This window comes from Podarcis liolepis (assembly GCF_965112155.1).
Source record: "Podarcis liolepis genome assembly, chromosome: 2".
Classification (NCBI taxonomy): Eukaryota; Metazoa; Chordata; class Lepidosauria; order Squamata; family Lacertidae; genus Podarcis; species Podarcis liolepis.
Window position 1 is genome coordinate 20538814 of NC_139555.1, and position 18099 is coordinate 20556912.

Below are 18099 nucleotides of genomic sequence, written 5' to 3' on the forward strand. Positions count from 1 at the left end.
AAAGTGTTCCTGACAACCCTGGAGGTTGCAGATCCACTGCCTTGACTGTAGATGTGTCCATGGAAATTCCCCCACGTACTGCAAATAAGCTCTGCTGGTGAAGTGGGTGGCATAGAGGAAGAGCACATCTATGCCTATTCATTCCATGGTTAAAAACCCGTCAGGAACTGGTGTAAATAATTTCCCTCCCATTAAAAAGTTGAGGATCAACATGGGAACTGTTTGGATGTTACACTGGCATACACAATTGCACAACCACCACTACAACTGAAATGTGTGTGTAAGATTTCAAGAAGCCTGCACTCCTTGCAAGAATACTAACTTGGAGAGTTCTCTGTTCATTTTTTCATTCTAGAATAGAACTTCCATTTTTCGATGTCCCTGGAAGATTCTTAACTGAGCCTTCTTTTCATAATGTAATATTCACCAGGGGTTGAACAAAGAACTTTGTCTAAAGTTTGAAACAATCGTTAAAATAAACCCTCATTGAATCTAGTTCAGTGACTCTTACTGAACAGCTATGCCAGAAAATTTGTGTATATTTATTCCTTACAAGTATAATATTTAGTGTGCTTAACTGCAGATGTTAACGAGGAGCTTCCAGCTAGAAGAAAACGCAATTCTTCCAACCGTGAAGATGAGGAGAAGACTTTTGTAGCACAAATGACTGTATTTGATAAAAACAGGTAATACTTTTTAAAAAGAGACATCTCCTAGGGCATATATTGGATTTGCCTTTTTCTGCGTGAATTTCATTTTAATCTTTTAAATGTCTTCTGTAAAATAAATCCTAGTTTTAGAGATTCATGTTTCCCAAAATGGCATTGAGAAATTCTTTGTCATGGCTAGAGATGTGAAATTTTGAAGCAACAGGAGGAAATCAGAAATTTTGGGGGAAATGAAAAAAATGCAAGATTTACTTTTAAACCGCCTTTACAAGTCAACCATCAATTTAGAAGAATAAAATGCATTGTGTATGAATTGGTTAGCCATAAAATTATCATGTTTGGTATATTAAAAACACAATTCATTCAAACAAATGAGCAAATTTCCTTTTTTAATTTTTTGCTACAAATGAGCTACTATAAGAAGCCACCACATTTTTTATTTGTACCAGTTTATGAGGAACAAGCAAAAAATAAATAAAAGAAACCACTGGCATTATAGTAAAACAAAGAAGAATGTTAAGTATTCCAGAAACTGTTTCCTCCAGTACATAACATTACATAAAAGTCCTTCCTTTCACATAGTTTTTAGAAATCATTTAGGGGGAATAAATATATTGTTCTGAACATTTTATTCCTCTCCCCAGTTTTTCTCTCTCTCTACACCCCCAGCCTTCACATTTTTAGTAGTGGCATAGTAAAAAGAATTGCCTGAAACATGTCTACTGCCCCATCTCTATTTAAAATGCAAGCTGCTCATGTGTACATAATAGTATCAAAATAGTGTCAATAAATAAACCCCACACATTTCTGACGTCTATGTTTGTTTTAAAACATGTGACTGCTGGGGCCCTGATCTGGCGGAATGCTTTAAAATATTATGGGAAAGGGTAGAGCTTTCATCCTTCAAGTGGGCTGTGCTATTGTGATTAAACTCTAGGATACTGAATTTATATATTTTTCACATGCAAACAAAAGTTACAAACTTGCAGCTTTAAGTTCCTGGCTAAACTATAAGTAGCTGCCTTTCACTGTCTTTGTACTCTCCTTTCATGGATTATATTGGAACTTGATGTCTAGAATTCATGTGCCATCATCATAGTTTTTAAGGGTTTCCTGTGGTGGGTTTAACTACTTAAGTAATAAATTCCATTGTATGAACAAGTGCAGCTGCTGTTCTAATGAAACTATACACCTTATTGTCATGCTGCTAATTTTCCGGGAGGGGGGTGTGGAGTAAATAGATTAGGAATATTTGTGTTCGGTTGTCATGTACGTAGGACTATTTAGAGAACTGGCTGGGATTCACAGAAGCCCTTGCTCAGGTATGCTTTGGGGTAGTTATGTGACATGGAACTGCAATAGGATGGGGAACTTTTAAAAGCCCTAGTGTGCGTGCAGCCCAGCCATGATGTGGATGATGATGTTGTTGTTGTTGTTTAGTCGTTTAGTCATGTCCGACTCTTCGTGACCCCATGGACCAGAGCACGCCAGGCACTTCTGTCTTCCACTGCCTCCCGCAGTTTGGTCAGACTCATGTTTGTAGCTTTGAAGACACTATCCAACCATCTCGTCCTCTGTCGTCCCCTTCTCCTTTTGCCCTCCATCTTTCCCAACATCAGGGTCTTTTCCAGGGAGTCTTCTCTTCTCATGAGGTGGCCAAAGTATTGGAGCCTCAGCTTCAGGATCTGTCCTTCCGGTGAGCAGTCAGGGCTGATTTCCTTAAGAAAGGATAGGTTTGATCTTTTTGCAGTCCATGGGACTCTCAAGAGTCTCCTCCAGCACCATAAGTCAAAAGCATCAATTCTTCGGCGATCAGCCTTCTTTATGGTCCAGCTCTCACTTCCATACATCACTATTGGAAAAACCATAGCTTTTACTATACGGACCTTTGTTGGCAAGGTGATGTCTCTACTTTTTAAGATGCTGTCTAGGTTTATCATTGCTTTCCTCCCAAGAAGCAGGCGTCTCTTAATTTCGTGGCTGCTGTCACCATCTGCAGTGATCATGGAGCCCAAGAAAGTAAAATCTCTCACTGCCTCCATTTCTTCCCCTTCTGTTTGCCAGGAGGTGATGGGACCAGTGGCCATGATCTTCGTTTTTTTGATGTTGAGCTTCAGACCATATTTTGCGCTCTCCTCTTTCACCCTCAATAAAAGGTTCTTTAATTCCTCCTCGCTTTCTGCCATCAAGGTTGTGTCATCTGCATATCTGAGGCTGTTGATATTTCTTCCAGCAATCTTAATTCCGGATTGGGATTCATCCAGCCCAGCCTTTCACATGATGATGTGGATGATGGATTCATGCAAATTAACATGACTTGTTATTGAATACCAGCTAATGAAATTAATTTCTCTTTACATATATTTTGCGCAACAGACGACTGCAGCTTCTTGATGGGGAATATGAAGTAGCCATGCAAGAAATGGAAGAGTGCCCAGTCAGCAAGAAAAGAGCAACATGGGAGACAATACTGGATGGGAAGGTTTGTGCCACTGGCATTTGCCAAAAAGCCTTCTTGAAAAGTGTATATAAAGTGAGGAGCTTCAAAACACTTAAGGACCTTGAAAATAGTGATGCTTCTTGAAAGCTGTAGGACCGAAGCCTTGAAGCGAAGTAGACTATTTAATTAACAAAATTTATTTACCTTGGTTTACAACCATAATCCGTTGTGGAGGTCCATTTGTAAACCAAAGCAGGTTGTAACCTAAGGCACGCTTTCGCCAATGGGGCCTCCCCCCAAAAAAATTGTTTGTAAGAAAATGTGTTGTAATCCAAAAAAAAAAAGGTTGCAAACACACACTTCTGGTTTTGATGTGTTAGTAATCCAAAACGTATGCAAACCAAGACGTATGCAAACCAAGGTACCACTGTACTTCTTAATTGTAATAAAACCTCAAAGCTGTTTACAAAAAAACAAAAAACAAACACCCACAAGTCATTAAATTTATCAGTAAAAAGAGTTAAAAACTGGTACTTTAAAAATAAACATGAAATCAACAGTAAGCTAAAAACAGATTAAAGGCATAAAACATCTGTACATCTGGATACGCTTGCTGTTTTTTGCAAGCGCCGAAAAGGTGCCTGATGTCAGTAGCTGGCGGTGGCATCTGTAACGGTCCCAATTTGAAGCTCCTTTGAAAATCTCTCAAAGCAATATATTTTTGTTTCAGAGGTTACCTCCATTTGAAACATTTTCTCAGGGACCCACACTTCAGTTTACCCTACGATGGTCAGGAGAGGCAAATGACAAACCGACAACTCCTACTGCGAAGCCCCTTTCAACCCGGAATTCGGAGAGCTTCCCTCAAGAAAACAAGCCCAGCTCTGTGAAACCTACACAGACTATAGGTAAGGAAGTGTTGACATACAGATAGTGCTGCTTGCATACATTGGATTTTGTTTTCTTTGGTTGCCTAGTTCTGAAAACTGTTCTAGTGTGTTTCATGCGTACGCTTCAATTGAGATTCCTGCATTCCAGGGGGTTCGACTAGATGATCCTTGGGAGTCGATTCCAACTCTACAATTTTGTGATTCTATTACTAATCTAGGGACGCGGGTGGCGCTGTGGGTTAAACTACAGAGCCTAGGACCTGCCGATCAGAAGGTCGGTGGTTCGGATCCCCGTGACGGTGTGAGCTCCCGTTGCTCGGTCCCTGCTCCTGCCAACCTGGCAGTTCAAAAGCACACCAGTGCAAGTAGATAAATAGGTACCGCTCCGGCGGGAAGGTAAACGGTGTTTCCATGCGCTGCTCTGGTTCGCCAGAAGTGGCTTAGTCATGCTGGCCACATGACCCGGAAGCTGAACGCCGGCTCCCTCAGCCAATAAAGCGAGATGAGTGCCGCAACCCCAGAGTTGGCCACGACTGGACCTTAATGGTCAGGGGTCCCTTTACCTTTATTACTAGTCTAGAATCAAGAGAAATATATATGTTTATAGGGATTTGCCTAAAGTTGGGTAGGATTAACGTGTACAATGCTTAAATGTCTTTATCTGGTGGAAATCTCTGTTTGGAAATCTGTGGGAATTTGATCCTGTTGTGTCAGAGCTCAGGGTGTGCTTGTTTGCTTCCTAGCTGGCAGCCCGAGAATCTGTCAGTCGGGTGCTGGTCCAACTGCACTGTTTTGGATTTGTTCCTGAACCCAATTCAGTATGACCATGTTGACCTTTAAAGCCCTTAATGTTTGCATCCTGCATACCTTTGGGAACACCTGCTTCTGTACTTGCCTCATCACACTGTGAGATCAGCAACTGAAATTCTGCATGTACTCCATCCCTTTCGTTGCTGTGATCTGTAAGAGTTTTCTTTTCCCCATCATGGTACCCTCTTAGGAATTTCTATGCCTAGGGAACTCCAGTCGGTCCCTTCGTTATATAACGCCTCTGCTCATTATTGCAGTTTCCTTATTTTCTAGTCTGCTTTCTGCTGCCAACTGTGACTTCCATTTATGTTGTTTTAAGTCTATTGTGTTAATAGCTTTTTTCCTGCTTACATTTATATTTCTATGCTGTTTTTTAATGTTTACATGAGTTGGATATGTTGAGTATGGAATAGATAAAAAGTTGTTGGCGAATGCTCTTGTTACCTGTTTTTATGAAGCTTATAAACGCACAGTATATCTTGGGTAGGGTTGGGGAGGAGAACCTGAGAAGGAAGAGGGGAATTTCCAAAAGTCAGACGGAAGCAGCTCCCTCCATCCATAAGCGGAGTGCCACTCCCTAATGAGCCCTTCACTTAAATCTGCAGCTTGTTTGTGGTTGCTTATATTTCTATCTGGGTTGATTAATTTTGTAAGAGTTTCCATTTTCATCTTTAGCAGTCCATATGTGATAGAAGAAACGAAGATTTCTGATAAATACAAAAGATGTTTAGGGTGAATTGGGCTTATTTTGGTTTGTGGAATATGGTTTTGTGAATTTCCCCTCAATGCTCACCCTCTGCTCTTGGTGATAAAACTGGGATATTCTGGATGCTAGCGTGTTTTGGAATGCAGGTGTCTGTGTTGTGTGGAAAACAGTTATTCGCAAAGTGTTTATTTTCTTAAATTGGTCAGATACACCTTGATGAACGCAAGCCTATTTTTAGCAGAATACTCTTGATAGGTACAGCTTTTTAAAACATTGAAGCTTTGTTCCCTTTGGTTTCAAACATTCTCTTGACACTCTTTTCCCCTCTTTGCAGCCTGTAAAGACTTCTTGTAATGAATCAGGAGTCGAGATTCAAACCGTAAAAATCTTACTATTTTAAGTGTTTCAGTAGTTTCAAGGAATGCTGGGAAAGTATTCTTAGAACTGGTTTGATTCAGATTCTTTTGAATCTTAGGGAAGGCTGAAATTGAATTTATTTTCAGTTATTTTTTCCAGGAGATAATACAAATGTAGAGCATTAATGTTGCCATGCATTTGAAGTACAGTGGTACCTCTGGTTAAGAACTTTATTCGTTCCGGAGGTCCTTTCTTAACCTGAGACTGTTCTTAACCTGAAGCACCACTTTAGCTAATGGGGCCTGCCGCTGCGCCGCCACTGTGCAATTTCTGTTGTCATCCTGAAGCAAAGTTCTTAACCTGAGGTACTATTTTTGGGTTAGCGGCATCTGTAACCTGAAGCGTCTGTAACCTGAGGTCCCACTACGAAAGCCAACTGAAAGTGGTTTTAAAAATGATGCAATATGAACATCTAAGCTTGTCAAAACAAAAGGGCCTTCTGGCGGTTACCTCACTGTGCGAAGTGAGGTTACAGGGAACCAGGCAGAGAGCCTTCTTGGTATAGTGGCACCCGCCCTGTGGAACGCCCTCCCACCAGATGTCAAAGAGAAAAATAACTACCAGACTTTTAGAAGACATCTGAAGGCAGCCCTGTTTAGGGAAGCTTTTAATGTTTAACAGACCATTGTATTTTAATATTTTGTTGGAAGCCGCCCAGAGTGGCTGGGGAAACCCAGCCAGATAAACGGGGTATAAATAATATATTATTATTATTATTATTATTATTATTATTATTATTATGCTGCTTGTTGTATCTAAACAGAAATGCTGTTCCATAGAATGGGAGCTGCCAGTTGTTAAAATAACTGGGGCAGTCGACACACACTCTGACAATTATAACAATTAGAAATGACATTAAACATCAGTGCAGGCAACCTCTCCTAACCATTGAGTACTCCCACCTCATGCAAACAAGCACATTGTTCTTACAGATTTTAACTGTTAGCAAATTCCAGTGAAGAGAAACACTAGATAATATTAAGCAGAATCAGGCTAACAGAAGCCAAGCAAGCATCTCAGTAATGGTTAAAAGATCATGATCTGCATGATAGAAGTGTATGTCAAAATAACAAGAAAACCTGGTTGCTGAGGTTTTTTCGTTCTGCCAGATGAAATTTTGCGTAGTTCACTTTTCACCAAGGTACAGAATGTGAAGCATCCTATTTTTGAGCTCTCCAAAGGTGGTAAGCACATCACATGGTGGGTTATGCTGCCCTCTAGTGCCATAAGACTGGAATCACATGGTTAGCTACTTACTTTCCTTCTCCTCTTGACCAGTCCTTTCCCTGTCTTGACTAAGGTTGCCAGATGTCCCCATTTCCTGGGGACAGTCCCCAGTTTTACAAATCAGTCCTATATACAATCCTATCATTCCTACTGAAGTTAAAAAGTGTCCCTTGATTCATTGAAAAAAACCTGGTAACCTTAGTCTTGACCCAGAGCAGGGGTGTGTGTGTGTGTGTGTGTGTGTGTGTGTGTGTGTGTAAATAAGTAAGTAAGTAAGTAAGTAAGTAAGTAATGGGCAAAGAGCTCTGTTTTCTGTCGTCTCACAAGAGGACAGTATAACCACCCAAGTCACCTTTTAGGTGAGAACCATTCTTAGTGTCATGGTATTGGATATATTGAATGAATGAGTGAATTGATTTATTTCAGTCACTGGCCAGAATGTATTGGATATATTGGTTCTTATATCTGCAAAAAATTAATGTGTGGATCTTGAAGACCTTTAGTGCTGTCTTTAGCTGTACGACTCTTAAGCCAGCGCTGAATTTTAGGGCAGGGCAAGCAGTTCCCTCACACAAGCTGCCAAAGCAAGGGGGTTCACATTAGTAATGTTGAGAATATCCATTAAAAAGCAACTGTACTGCTTCCAGTTCCTTTCATCAGCATGTAGCAGTGGCACAGGTACGGGGAAGATTTAGATGCAGAGCAGTTTTCACTCCCAAAAAGATTGGTGGGAAAAGTGAAATTGATGTGAGAATTTTAGTGGTGGCAGTATTATAATGTCTGAAGCATCGTTTGCCTTGTATTTCTGAGGGTGTAAATACTTTTTTCTTCTTATCAAAAGGTTCTCGAAAATCATGGTATGCTGCCATGCTGGTGGGTGAAAAGGAGTGGTCTACTGTGAGGAATTATAATAAAGGTGTTTTTTTGTTCAGCCAATTGTTAAAAAGTTCATACACTGACTAGGTTCTTGTGTGATTTAGTAGATGGTGTGTTAGACATGACTGTTCAGCCATGAAGGTTGTGGATAGCTTTAGGGGAGCATTTAAGATCATAGAATGGGATAATAAGCTGCATGGAAGGAAGGGCTGATACAAACGTAGTATAGGCTTGAAGTCTGTGTTTGTTTGCAAGATTAACATAATTATTTTCCAAGAACAAATCTAGGTAGTATGTCAAGTAGGGGTGACTGCGTACACGCTTGTCTAATACAAAGGTATATAAGTGGAATTATTATTTTAATACATTCATTTATTCATATATTTATTTCCTGCTATATTTTTTTATAAATGCATTCCAATTGTCAGTGTATTTGTCCATACACAGTCTATGTCTGCATTCGAAATGTCAGTATATTTGTCCATACACAGTCTATGTTTATCAGCAATTTGTTTTCTTTTTCTTTTGTACTTTTTATGCACTAAAAAGTGGAAGTTGTTTTTTTTTAAAAAAAAAGGAAGAGAGGTTGAAGCTAGTGCTAAAAGCATGCTATGCTCTCCTACTTGTTGACTTAATTAGGGGCCCTGCTTGTGTTCTGAAATGTGTGTAACTATTCAATGAGACCACTCAATTCCCTTTTGCTAAGCAGCTACTTATAACAAAATGGTGGCACTTTACTTACAAAACATTGAGTCCTGTAGAGGTTTGTTTGGAACAGTAGTACAGTTAGTGACATCCGTGTTCTTTTGCAGCTGTAAAAGAATCTTTGCCGCCAGACCTGCAAGCAAGAAAAGAAAGGGATGTTTCAAATGAGCCTCGACAGAAACTGAGAATATTTTATCAGGTATTGAAAAATCTAATATTTGAGACGGTGCGTGATTAGAACTGACCATTAGCAAGCACTGCTTCCCATCTGAATAGCAGAAAAAGAGGAGACAACTTTATACTAATAACAAGCTCTTGTTTTTGCCAGTTCCTGTATAACAACAATACAAGGCAGCAGACTGAAGCGAGAGATGACTTGCATTGCCCCTGGTGCACACTGAACTGCCGTAAACTTTACAGCTTACTCAAACATCTCAAGCTTTGTCACAGCCGGTTTATTTTCAATTATGTGGTAAGTATTTTTCCTTCTATCTCTGTAACACCTCTGGTGCGGAGGGAATCCAGTTGCTGCTCCTATGCTCACACAAGGACTCTTGATCCACTAACAAGACGAAGGGAGATGGCACCCTGGAAGATCAGCTCTAGAGGGTTGGGGGATCCTCCATAATACAGTCGTACCTCCGCTTACGTATCCCTCTGGATACGTAAACTTCGGGATGCGAACGTGGCAAACCTGGAAGTATTTTTCTGGGTTTCGCCACATGCGGAGAAGTGCTAAACCGCGTGCATGCGAAGAAGCGGTCCTCTGTTTGCGAATTCCTCAGGATGCGGCCGAACCTCCAGAATGGATCCCATTTACAACTGGAGGTACCATTGTAGGGTAGAATTATGCATTGGGGGGGTGCAGGGGAAATGGAATTTGGGGAAATAGCCTCCCCGCTAGTTTCATTGGCAGGTGTTTTCACTGGGTCAAAAGCCCTTCTGTGAGCACAAGGGCAGCGGTTGATATTATTACCTTGGCAGAGGACTGCTCTTGGTATGATACAGAGTCAAAAGGTCAAGTGAAACAAATTTGATACTTTCAAGGCAGAGTGACAAAAGTGCAGCTACAATAACTTTCATAAATAACCTGCCCGAAAGCAGACTAACAGTGGTTGAGACTTGGTTTCTAATCATTGTGTGATAGGACTGGAAAATGTTATTTTAAATTTGGTTGACGCTGCTCTTTCGGTGTTCAGGGGCTTTAGCCAGAGTAAGAGGTGTGTCAAGGAAAGCAGAGTTTTCACGTCGCGGAAGGAATGTGTGGTTGCAATTAACACTTACGGTGCTAAATATTTATTTATTACAGTATCATCCCAAAGGTGCTAGGATAGATGTTTCCATCAATGAGTGTTATGATGGCTCATATGCAGGAAATCCTCAGGATATTCATCGCCAGCCTGGGTTTGCATTCAGTCGTAATGGGCCAGTCAAGCGAACACCAATTACGCACATTCTTGTATGCAGGTTGGTAGGAAACCGTGTTCTGCAGATATCTGCAACTGTTTGCATTCCCTGTCTGTAAGATCTTATTTATCTGTTTATATAGCTATCTCTCTATTAAAATGTTTCTGTACTGCCTGCTGCTGAAAATCTTAAAGCGACTCACAGCAGTTTTATTACTGTAAGTTCTCGATCTCCATGTTTTCTTCCCACTTCCTCAGTGGATATTAGAAATTGCCCTCCTCTTTGTAGGACATGCACAATAGCATATTCCATTTAACTTCATTGGTATATGTGCTGCTTGTTAAATAAAGCCAGTGGTGGGGATTGATCAAAGTAGAGTACGTAAATTAAATTCAGCAACAAACCTAAACATAACTTTAATTTAGGACTGTCAGCTGAGGAGCTTTTATTATGCCTACCTTTTGAAACATTTGGACATTAACCATGGCCGCTGTGCTTCTCTCCAGTCCTGCTGCTGCCACGCTAAGCCAAGGTTTGGTTTAGCATTACGTCTCAATCTGAGATCATTGTTTGGCTCCCCAAACAAATGTAACGCTAAGCCCAAACCATGGCTTAGCTCACAGGAGTACAGCAGGAGCAGCGTAAGAGCACAATGACTGCCGTTTTCTCACCGCATTAGCATTCTTGCTGCTTCGTACTAAGCCATAGTTTGATTCAGTTTTACATGTGTCCATAGCCACTGTGACAAATGAAAATGTGGAAGCCTGCTTTGACACACTGAAGGAATTCCACTAATAAGCGTTACCCCCCACTGAAAGTAAAGGCCATCCTTAATACTTTGCTATTCCTGCATTGCCACAGCCTCAAAAAATGAAATAGTCTGCTCTTCTTTCATAGCTCTGCTGATTCCAATTGGTCTCCCCAATCACTTGGTTCTTCTACCAAGCAAAGCCTATTAAAACTCGCAGGCCTAACAAAAATTGGCTTAATTTATAGCATCCAATCTAAATCTTCCTATTTTCTAGTAACTTTGGCCGCAGTCCTAACCCCACTTGTGTGTAAGCCCCAATGGATTCAGTAGCATAGACAAGGCTAGGATTGTGCTGTTACTAATGTTGCTGTAGTGATCAGAATGTTACTCCCATAGCTATAGAAGTCAGAAAATTAAACAAAGCTCTTTATTCTTACTCTGCGGTATCCAGCTAGTTTGGTTGCTAGGACATTGTGATACTCACCACTTATCAGAGCTTGATTTTTAGTCAGGCTCAGATAATTCGTTAGTGACATGCTATGCAGAGGCAGAAACCTGTCAAAACAGACTATTTTGGGTTCTCGAAATAGTTGGAAATGTGCAGCAATGACACTCCATATTGCTAGCCATTGTATATATTTCCACTTCCCCCCACAAATGCGGCAAAGTGTCTTGTGGCACCTTGAAGGTTACCCATATAAAACTTTCGGTTGTTTTTTCTGCAAGAAACTAACATGGCTACCCCTCTGGCCTTCTTTTCGTGGATGTGGTTAAGGTCTTGGTAAATTGCAGATGGGCATCAACTCTAGAATCATAGAATAGCCCTGATCCGACTGAAAAGTGAGCTTTGTAGGTATCCTCTGTTCTATGCGTTGCAGATATATGGCTGCCAGGCTTTTAGGTACCTGCTACAAACCATACATACTGTTTTTTTCCTCTTCTACATGCATCTTTTTTTTCAGACCAAAGCGTACAAAAGCTAGCATGTCTGAATTCCTTGAATCTGAAGATGGAGAAGTGGAACAGCAAAGAACATACAGCAGTGGACACAATCGGTTATACTTCCACAGTGATACATGCTTACCTCTCCGTCCACAAGAAATGGAAGTTGACAGTGAAGATGAAAAGGACCCTGAGTGGCTAAGGGAGAAAACTATCACGGTAACTTTGTCCAACAGCAGATAGGGTTTTTTTTGCTGAGCGATATTCTTGCTTTCCATGGGACAAACCTACATAGTGTGTTTCCCACTTTGCATTCTTGGAAAAGGCACATTGCGATACTATGTCTTAATCCAGGCTTCCTCAACCTCGGCCCTCCAGATGATTTGAGACTACAATTCCCATCATCCCTGACCACTGGTCCTGCTAGCTAGGGATCATGGGAGTTGTAGGCCAAAAACGTCTGGAGGGCCGAGGTTGAGGAAGCCATCTATTAACACAATTAGTTTTTATGGGGTGGTGAAATATTGGATATGGGCAATAGACGAGCTTGGTGATAAAACAGGACCAAATTGATAGTTGTGACTAGCTTTCTTACTTTGCCAAACCTTTATTAGGCATTACAAGTATTGGCCATCATAAATCATCCATGTGTAAAAATTTAACATGAATACAAATTAACAGCCAGGTAAAATATATAACAATGAGGGTTTTCATTGGGATTTCTTCCCGCTAAATAGAAGGTTGTGACTGTCAGAGGCAGTTATGATTACATGCACACACATTTTTGTGCTGGAAACATTTTGGAATTGCTGGATGCTGAATCCAGTAGTAGATAGGTAGCCGTGTTGGTCTGCCATAGTCAAAATAAAAAAAATTCCTTCCAGTAGCTCCTTAAAGACCAACTAAGTTAGTTCTTGGTATGAGCTTTCGTGTGCATGCACACTTCTTCAGATACCATGCACACGAAAGCTCATACCAAGAACTAACTTAGTTGGTCTTTAAGGTGCTACTGGAAGGAATTTGTTTTATTTATGGATGCTGAATGTCTGCTAGAAGCTATCGTAACAGAATATTACGACTTGGACAATACTAGACTATTCAGTAATGGCCTAGCACTAGTTTGGCAAGGAAGATTTAAGAGTGACCTCTAACGTCACATGAGCAGGCTTTGATTTCCTCTCCTCGCTCTTGCAACTCCCACACACCCCTCCCCAAATCTGTATTGGTGTGACCCCCAACTCTCCAGAGCAGGGTTATTTGGGAGTGCTGTAGGAAGAAAAGGAATTCCACCTGCTTTGTCCATTCTGTTGGCAGACTGACATTCTTGGATGCCACACAAATAATCGTAATACAAAACATTGCAGACTGTTTAGGGAACTGAAGTTAGGCATGGCAATCCTCATTTGTCACAACCCATTTTAGGCTCATGAAAGAACCTGTTCTTTTTATTATTACTGCTATAATTTCAGCTTTAGAAACAAAATGCTCATAAGAATCACAAAATCTGAAAATACATTTCTTCAGATAACAAATTAATATTTAAACCTATACATTGATCATTTAAATACAACAATTATTTTAAATCTATATATATTCCATATCTATAAACACCTGCTTAGAACTCCATTAATTCGATCTAATTTCCACTTAAAATTAGATTACTTTTACATATATATTTTTTGAAGTTTCAAAATAATTCATTTTACAGACTTCTTTTTTATTCTCTATTCTTTAATCCAGCAGGTTAACTTTGCCAACTTGATTATGTTTAACATTTAAACTTCTAATCATTTTTGGACTTCTTCCTTTTTTCAATTAGTATTTTGTCTGCCACCAATAAAAAACCCACAAAATCTTGTTCTTCTGTTTCTTCCAAAAATCCTAATAAAATTATTTAAAATAAAATTATTTAAAAGGGCTGAAGAAATATTTACCTCCATTACAGCCTTAATTGTCCTTAATTCACCTCCATAATGTTGGTATCGCAGGACCACACCACCAAATAATGTAACATCCCTGCTTTTTGACAGCATTCAGCTTTCTGTTCCTGTTTCATCCTTTTGATTTGACATGAAGTGATATCTAACAATTATTTTAAATGAAACATTCAAATAATGTGTAAACTGAAGTGAAAGAGCCTTTGCATCAACCTACTGAAGGGATTTAATAGACTTTCCCCTCTCATTTCTCCCCCAAATATTCTCTGTTAGTGTAAACACTTAGATGCGAGCACAAGGCACATTCCCTATACAGTGGTACCTCGGGTTACGTACTTAATTCGTTCCGGAGGTCCGTTCTTAACCTGAAACTGTTCTTAACCCGAAGCACCACTTAGCTAATGGGGCCTCCTGCTGCCGCCGCATCGCCAGAGCACAATTTCTGTTCTTATCCTGAAGCAAAGTTCTTAACCTGAAGCACTATTTCTGGGTTAGCGGAGTCTGTAACCTGAAGCGTATGTAACCTGAAGCGTATGTAACCCGAGGTACCACTGTATTCCCCCTTCCCCTCCCAAAATATATTAACTGTTATCTCTTCACTTTCTTCCAAAAGTAACTTCAGGGACATTTGTAGCAAAACTGTGTGCCTTTTCCCAGCTCTTGCTGCTTAGTTCTGGCTGTGTGGAATTGTACTGACTATGCAAAGCAATTATGACAATAATAAGCAGATGATGGGGGAAACAAGCCAAGCAATGCCTGACTTAAATAGATGCATGCTAATGACCTTTAAATGGTTGTCTCACTGCAGCAAATTGAAGAGTTTTCAGATGTGAATGAAGGAGAAAAAGAAGTGATGAAATTATGGAATCTACACGTTATGAAGCACGGGTGCGTACTTAGAACTACAATTTTATAAATTTATGAAAAGTAATTAGGTTACAATTAAAAATAAAACAACAACCCTGAATTGCTTTTAAGCCTTTCACATATCTGTTATTTTAATGTGCTTTTTTATTGTGTGAACTACTGAGCATTTAAAAAACCCTATGTAGGAATTGTGGAGAAGCAAGTATTACATGACAGCATGTCTGAGCAGGATTTTGGTATTATAGGCATCTTTGGGCACCCAAATCTGTAATAATGCCTTGCGTCATTTTTTTATGTTACAGGTTTATTGCAGACAATCAAATGAATCATGCCTGTATGCTGTTTGTTGAAAATTATGGACACAAAATAATTAAGAAGAACTTGTGTCGAAACTTCATGCTTCACCTGGTCAGCATGCATGACTTCAACCTTATAAGCATAATGTCCATAGACAAAGCTGTTACTAAGCTTCGAGAAATGCAGCAGAAATTTGAAAAAGGAGAGTCTACTGCTACCACCACAATGGAGGAGATTTCTGAAGAACAAACTGGAATAACCAATGGCTGCAGTGAAGCTAACACTAGGGAAAGATCCTCAGAAATGGATGCTATCTCATGTATGGCAAAACAGAATAGAAAACAGAAGATCTGAAAAGAAGAGCAAAGAGGCATTCAGTGCACAAACAATGAAGTGACATTTTAAGATGCATGAACTCTTACAAGGAATTTAATAAGACACACAGGCTCCTAACAGGCACTGCTGGAAACAGGATTTCAACAATATGGTTCCTTTTGAGTTGATTATGCAAGTACTACGTGTATATCAGTTCTAGTGGTGTAATGACAATACTCAAAGTTTGAGCATGAAGAGCAATACAATTTTTGGGAATTTTAATTATGAACTGTACTGAATTTACATAACTTGAGTATATGTAAACCAGTTTTTATATAAAGATTTTTTTTTAATTATTATTTTTTTTTCATCTGTACTGGCTGTCTTTCCTACCATGGAGTTGAAAATTAGGGAAAGAGATTCGGACAGTTTATGCTTTGTACTTAGAAATTCCTTAGGTTAACTTTTTTTGTGGCAAATAACACACCATTTAAAGTTTACCTTGATCTTATAGGTGTCAAACTACAGATTGCAAATTTCTAAACACTTTTTAAACATTCAGCTGTAACATAGCACTTCTTTGTCTCAAACCTTTTTTGGAAAAAACAACAACAACCTCTGCTTTTCTCATTACAAACACAGGGGAAGTACCATATTAATTCTGTCAGTAGTCTGAACGAATCTGTAGATAACAAGGTGTACTAGATCAAAGCCTTAACCTAATCAAGCATAACTGTTGAGAGTTGTTTAATAGAATGCTTTGTTTAACACCTAGAGATCACTTCTCGGCCTTTTGGCTAAGAGATTAAGTGTTAACACCTGGAGGCCATGGTAGGCAGTGCCTGGATACGTACCTATTTTGCCTATATACAGACTGTAAGATCGAAGCATGGCGTTAAGGAGAATTTTTGGTTGCTAGTTTTGAAGGGGAAATGCACTGTAAAATTAGGCCAGAAAATGTGTTGCACTTCTTATGCAAGTACTCTGTGATGTATTGCATTCAATACAGATGCTAACCTGTGCAGTCTTGCACTGCTAACACATTTTATGCACATGTTTACAGATTTTCTTTTTTCCAATGGAAAGTAGCTTCACTACTGGTACAGTATCAGCTTCAAGGGTTTATTCCAGCAAGCACTGTAGTTGAGTGGCATCGCCTCATTTTTTAAAAAATTCTTGAATAGTTCATTTTTTCATATTCTTTATTTATAAAGGATTGATTATGTAAATACAGGTGTTTCTAATTTTTTATTTCATTCCACCACCACAAGAAGGCAGATCCCTGTTGGTTTTTGTTTTTTGTTTGGGGTGGGGGTGGGGGTAAGCTTTGTAATGGGTTTTTTTTCCAGAAATTTATAAAACTGTAAATACTGACTTTGGTCCCTAAAGATGTGTTTAACTGTGAGACTATTTAACTAATGGTGTGGATGTGATTTGTCATCCAGTATTAAGTTCTTGGTCACAGATTTGTGTCAATAGGAAAGAGGGAGACTGCAGCTTTCTTTAGACTTCTCGAATTTCCTGCTCTTGAGTTGTAGCAAACTCTTATTACACCTTTGAATAGCCGGTCAAGCATTTCTCTTGGGCTTTAATTTGCTAAAGCTGTGCACATATGTAAAAAAATATATTTTAGGAGAGACGTAGTTGTAGAACTATTGCTTATGTCACTTCTTAAGCAGCCGCGCTCTTAATGCTTAAAAGGAGGCTAGCATTGTTTGCACAAAAAAGTTGGTGACCCCTCCCAAAATAGTAATGAAATTACTTCTGTCCAATAAACTTTGTATGTCATGTCAATTTATAATAAAAGCTGAGAATCCCTTTGTTTCTATTTATAATAAAGATGGATTTTCTATATGTACCCTTAATGAGACTTTCAATAAATCATGTAAACTGGGTGAACATTTGAATGGTACAGTAGATATAAAAGAAGTGTTTAATGGACCTTTTTGTTTTTACATTAAATGTTTATTTGAAATTGGATTTTGTACATAAAGTTCAATAATATAAAATCTTCTGAGGTGTGCTATTGCTTTTTTAAAGGTGCAACCAGGTAAGGTGTGTGTGTGTGTGAGAGAGAGAGAGAGAGAGAGATTGATTCTGATTTGGAACCAGGCATATCGAATTTTTGAATTTGGAACAGGTATTGTGATCTGCAGCCTGATATGGACAGTTCTCTATGCATTAATTTGTGCATTATATGTTTCTTGAAATGAAGTAACTTCTGTTTATTTTTACCTGCATGAAATGAGGACTGTATCTCTTGAGCCTGAAATCCTTTAGTCATGGCACACGCTCTGGTTATCTTCCACTTGCACTACTGCAATGCGCTCTCCGTGGGTTTACCTTTGAAGCTGCCTTGGAAACTATAACTAATCCAGAATGCGGCTGCTAGATTGGTGACTAAATCAAAATGGGTCAAATAAAAATTGATTCATGACACCTCTATTTTTCTCTCTCCCTTTGAGTGTGCAGTATTTAAATGTCTCCAGCACTCTAAATACTAATTGGAACATGTAGGAGGCTGTTGAGATGGAGAAATATTCAAAAAGTGGCACCTTTTTCTCTTATGGGAGGAGAAGGAACATTGTCACAGTCCCCCACCTTAGACATATACACGCTCCAGGCAAAAGAATTAATGATGTATCAAAACCAGGCCAATTTCTGCTAAGGAAGGGCTTCTCAAGCTATTGGATGCCGTAGTCTGGCAACTCCCCTCCCCCAATACCGTATTTGGTCCTTGAGGGGTCCCACCTGGTCTGGGATGTGGTGGAGTCACTGTCAAGTAGGAGCTGATGACATTCAGGCAGGCAGTGGTCTGTGGGCCACCACTTTTGAGTAGCATTG

At 39.5% G+C, this 18099-nt stretch overlaps 1 protein-coding gene across 4 annotated transcripts in view; it reads left to right on the top strand.

Moving 5' to 3' along the window:
* The window catches only part of SUZ12 (SUZ12 polycomb repressive complex 2 subunit), a 31924-nt gene extending 14660 nt beyond the window's left edge, over positions 1 to 17264 (top strand). For 2 of the 4 annotated variants that reach the window (XM_083490003.1, XM_083490005.1), the window contains 9 exons: positions 584 to 686; positions 3045 to 3150; positions 3869 to 4016; positions 8847 to 8938; positions 9068 to 9211; positions 10049 to 10206; positions 11860 to 12058; positions 14585 to 14664; positions 14946 to 17264. In XM_083490003.1, coding sequence (XP_083346129.1) covers positions 584 to 686; positions 3045 to 3150; positions 3869 to 4016; positions 8847 to 8938; positions 9068 to 9211; positions 10049 to 10206; positions 11860 to 12058; positions 14585 to 14664; positions 14946 to 15294 — 1379 coding nt within the window. In that variant the 3' untranslated portion in view covers positions 15295 to 17264. Of the gene's footprint in view, positions 1 to 583; positions 687 to 3044; positions 3151 to 3838; positions 4017 to 8846; positions 8939 to 9067; positions 9212 to 10048; positions 10207 to 11859; positions 12059 to 14584; positions 14665 to 14945 lie in introns of all 4 variants that reach the window. The other 2 variants (XM_083490002.1, XM_083490004.1) reach the window with 1 other exon arrangement.
* The last annotated feature ends 835 nt before the right edge of the window (positions 17265 to 18099 follow it).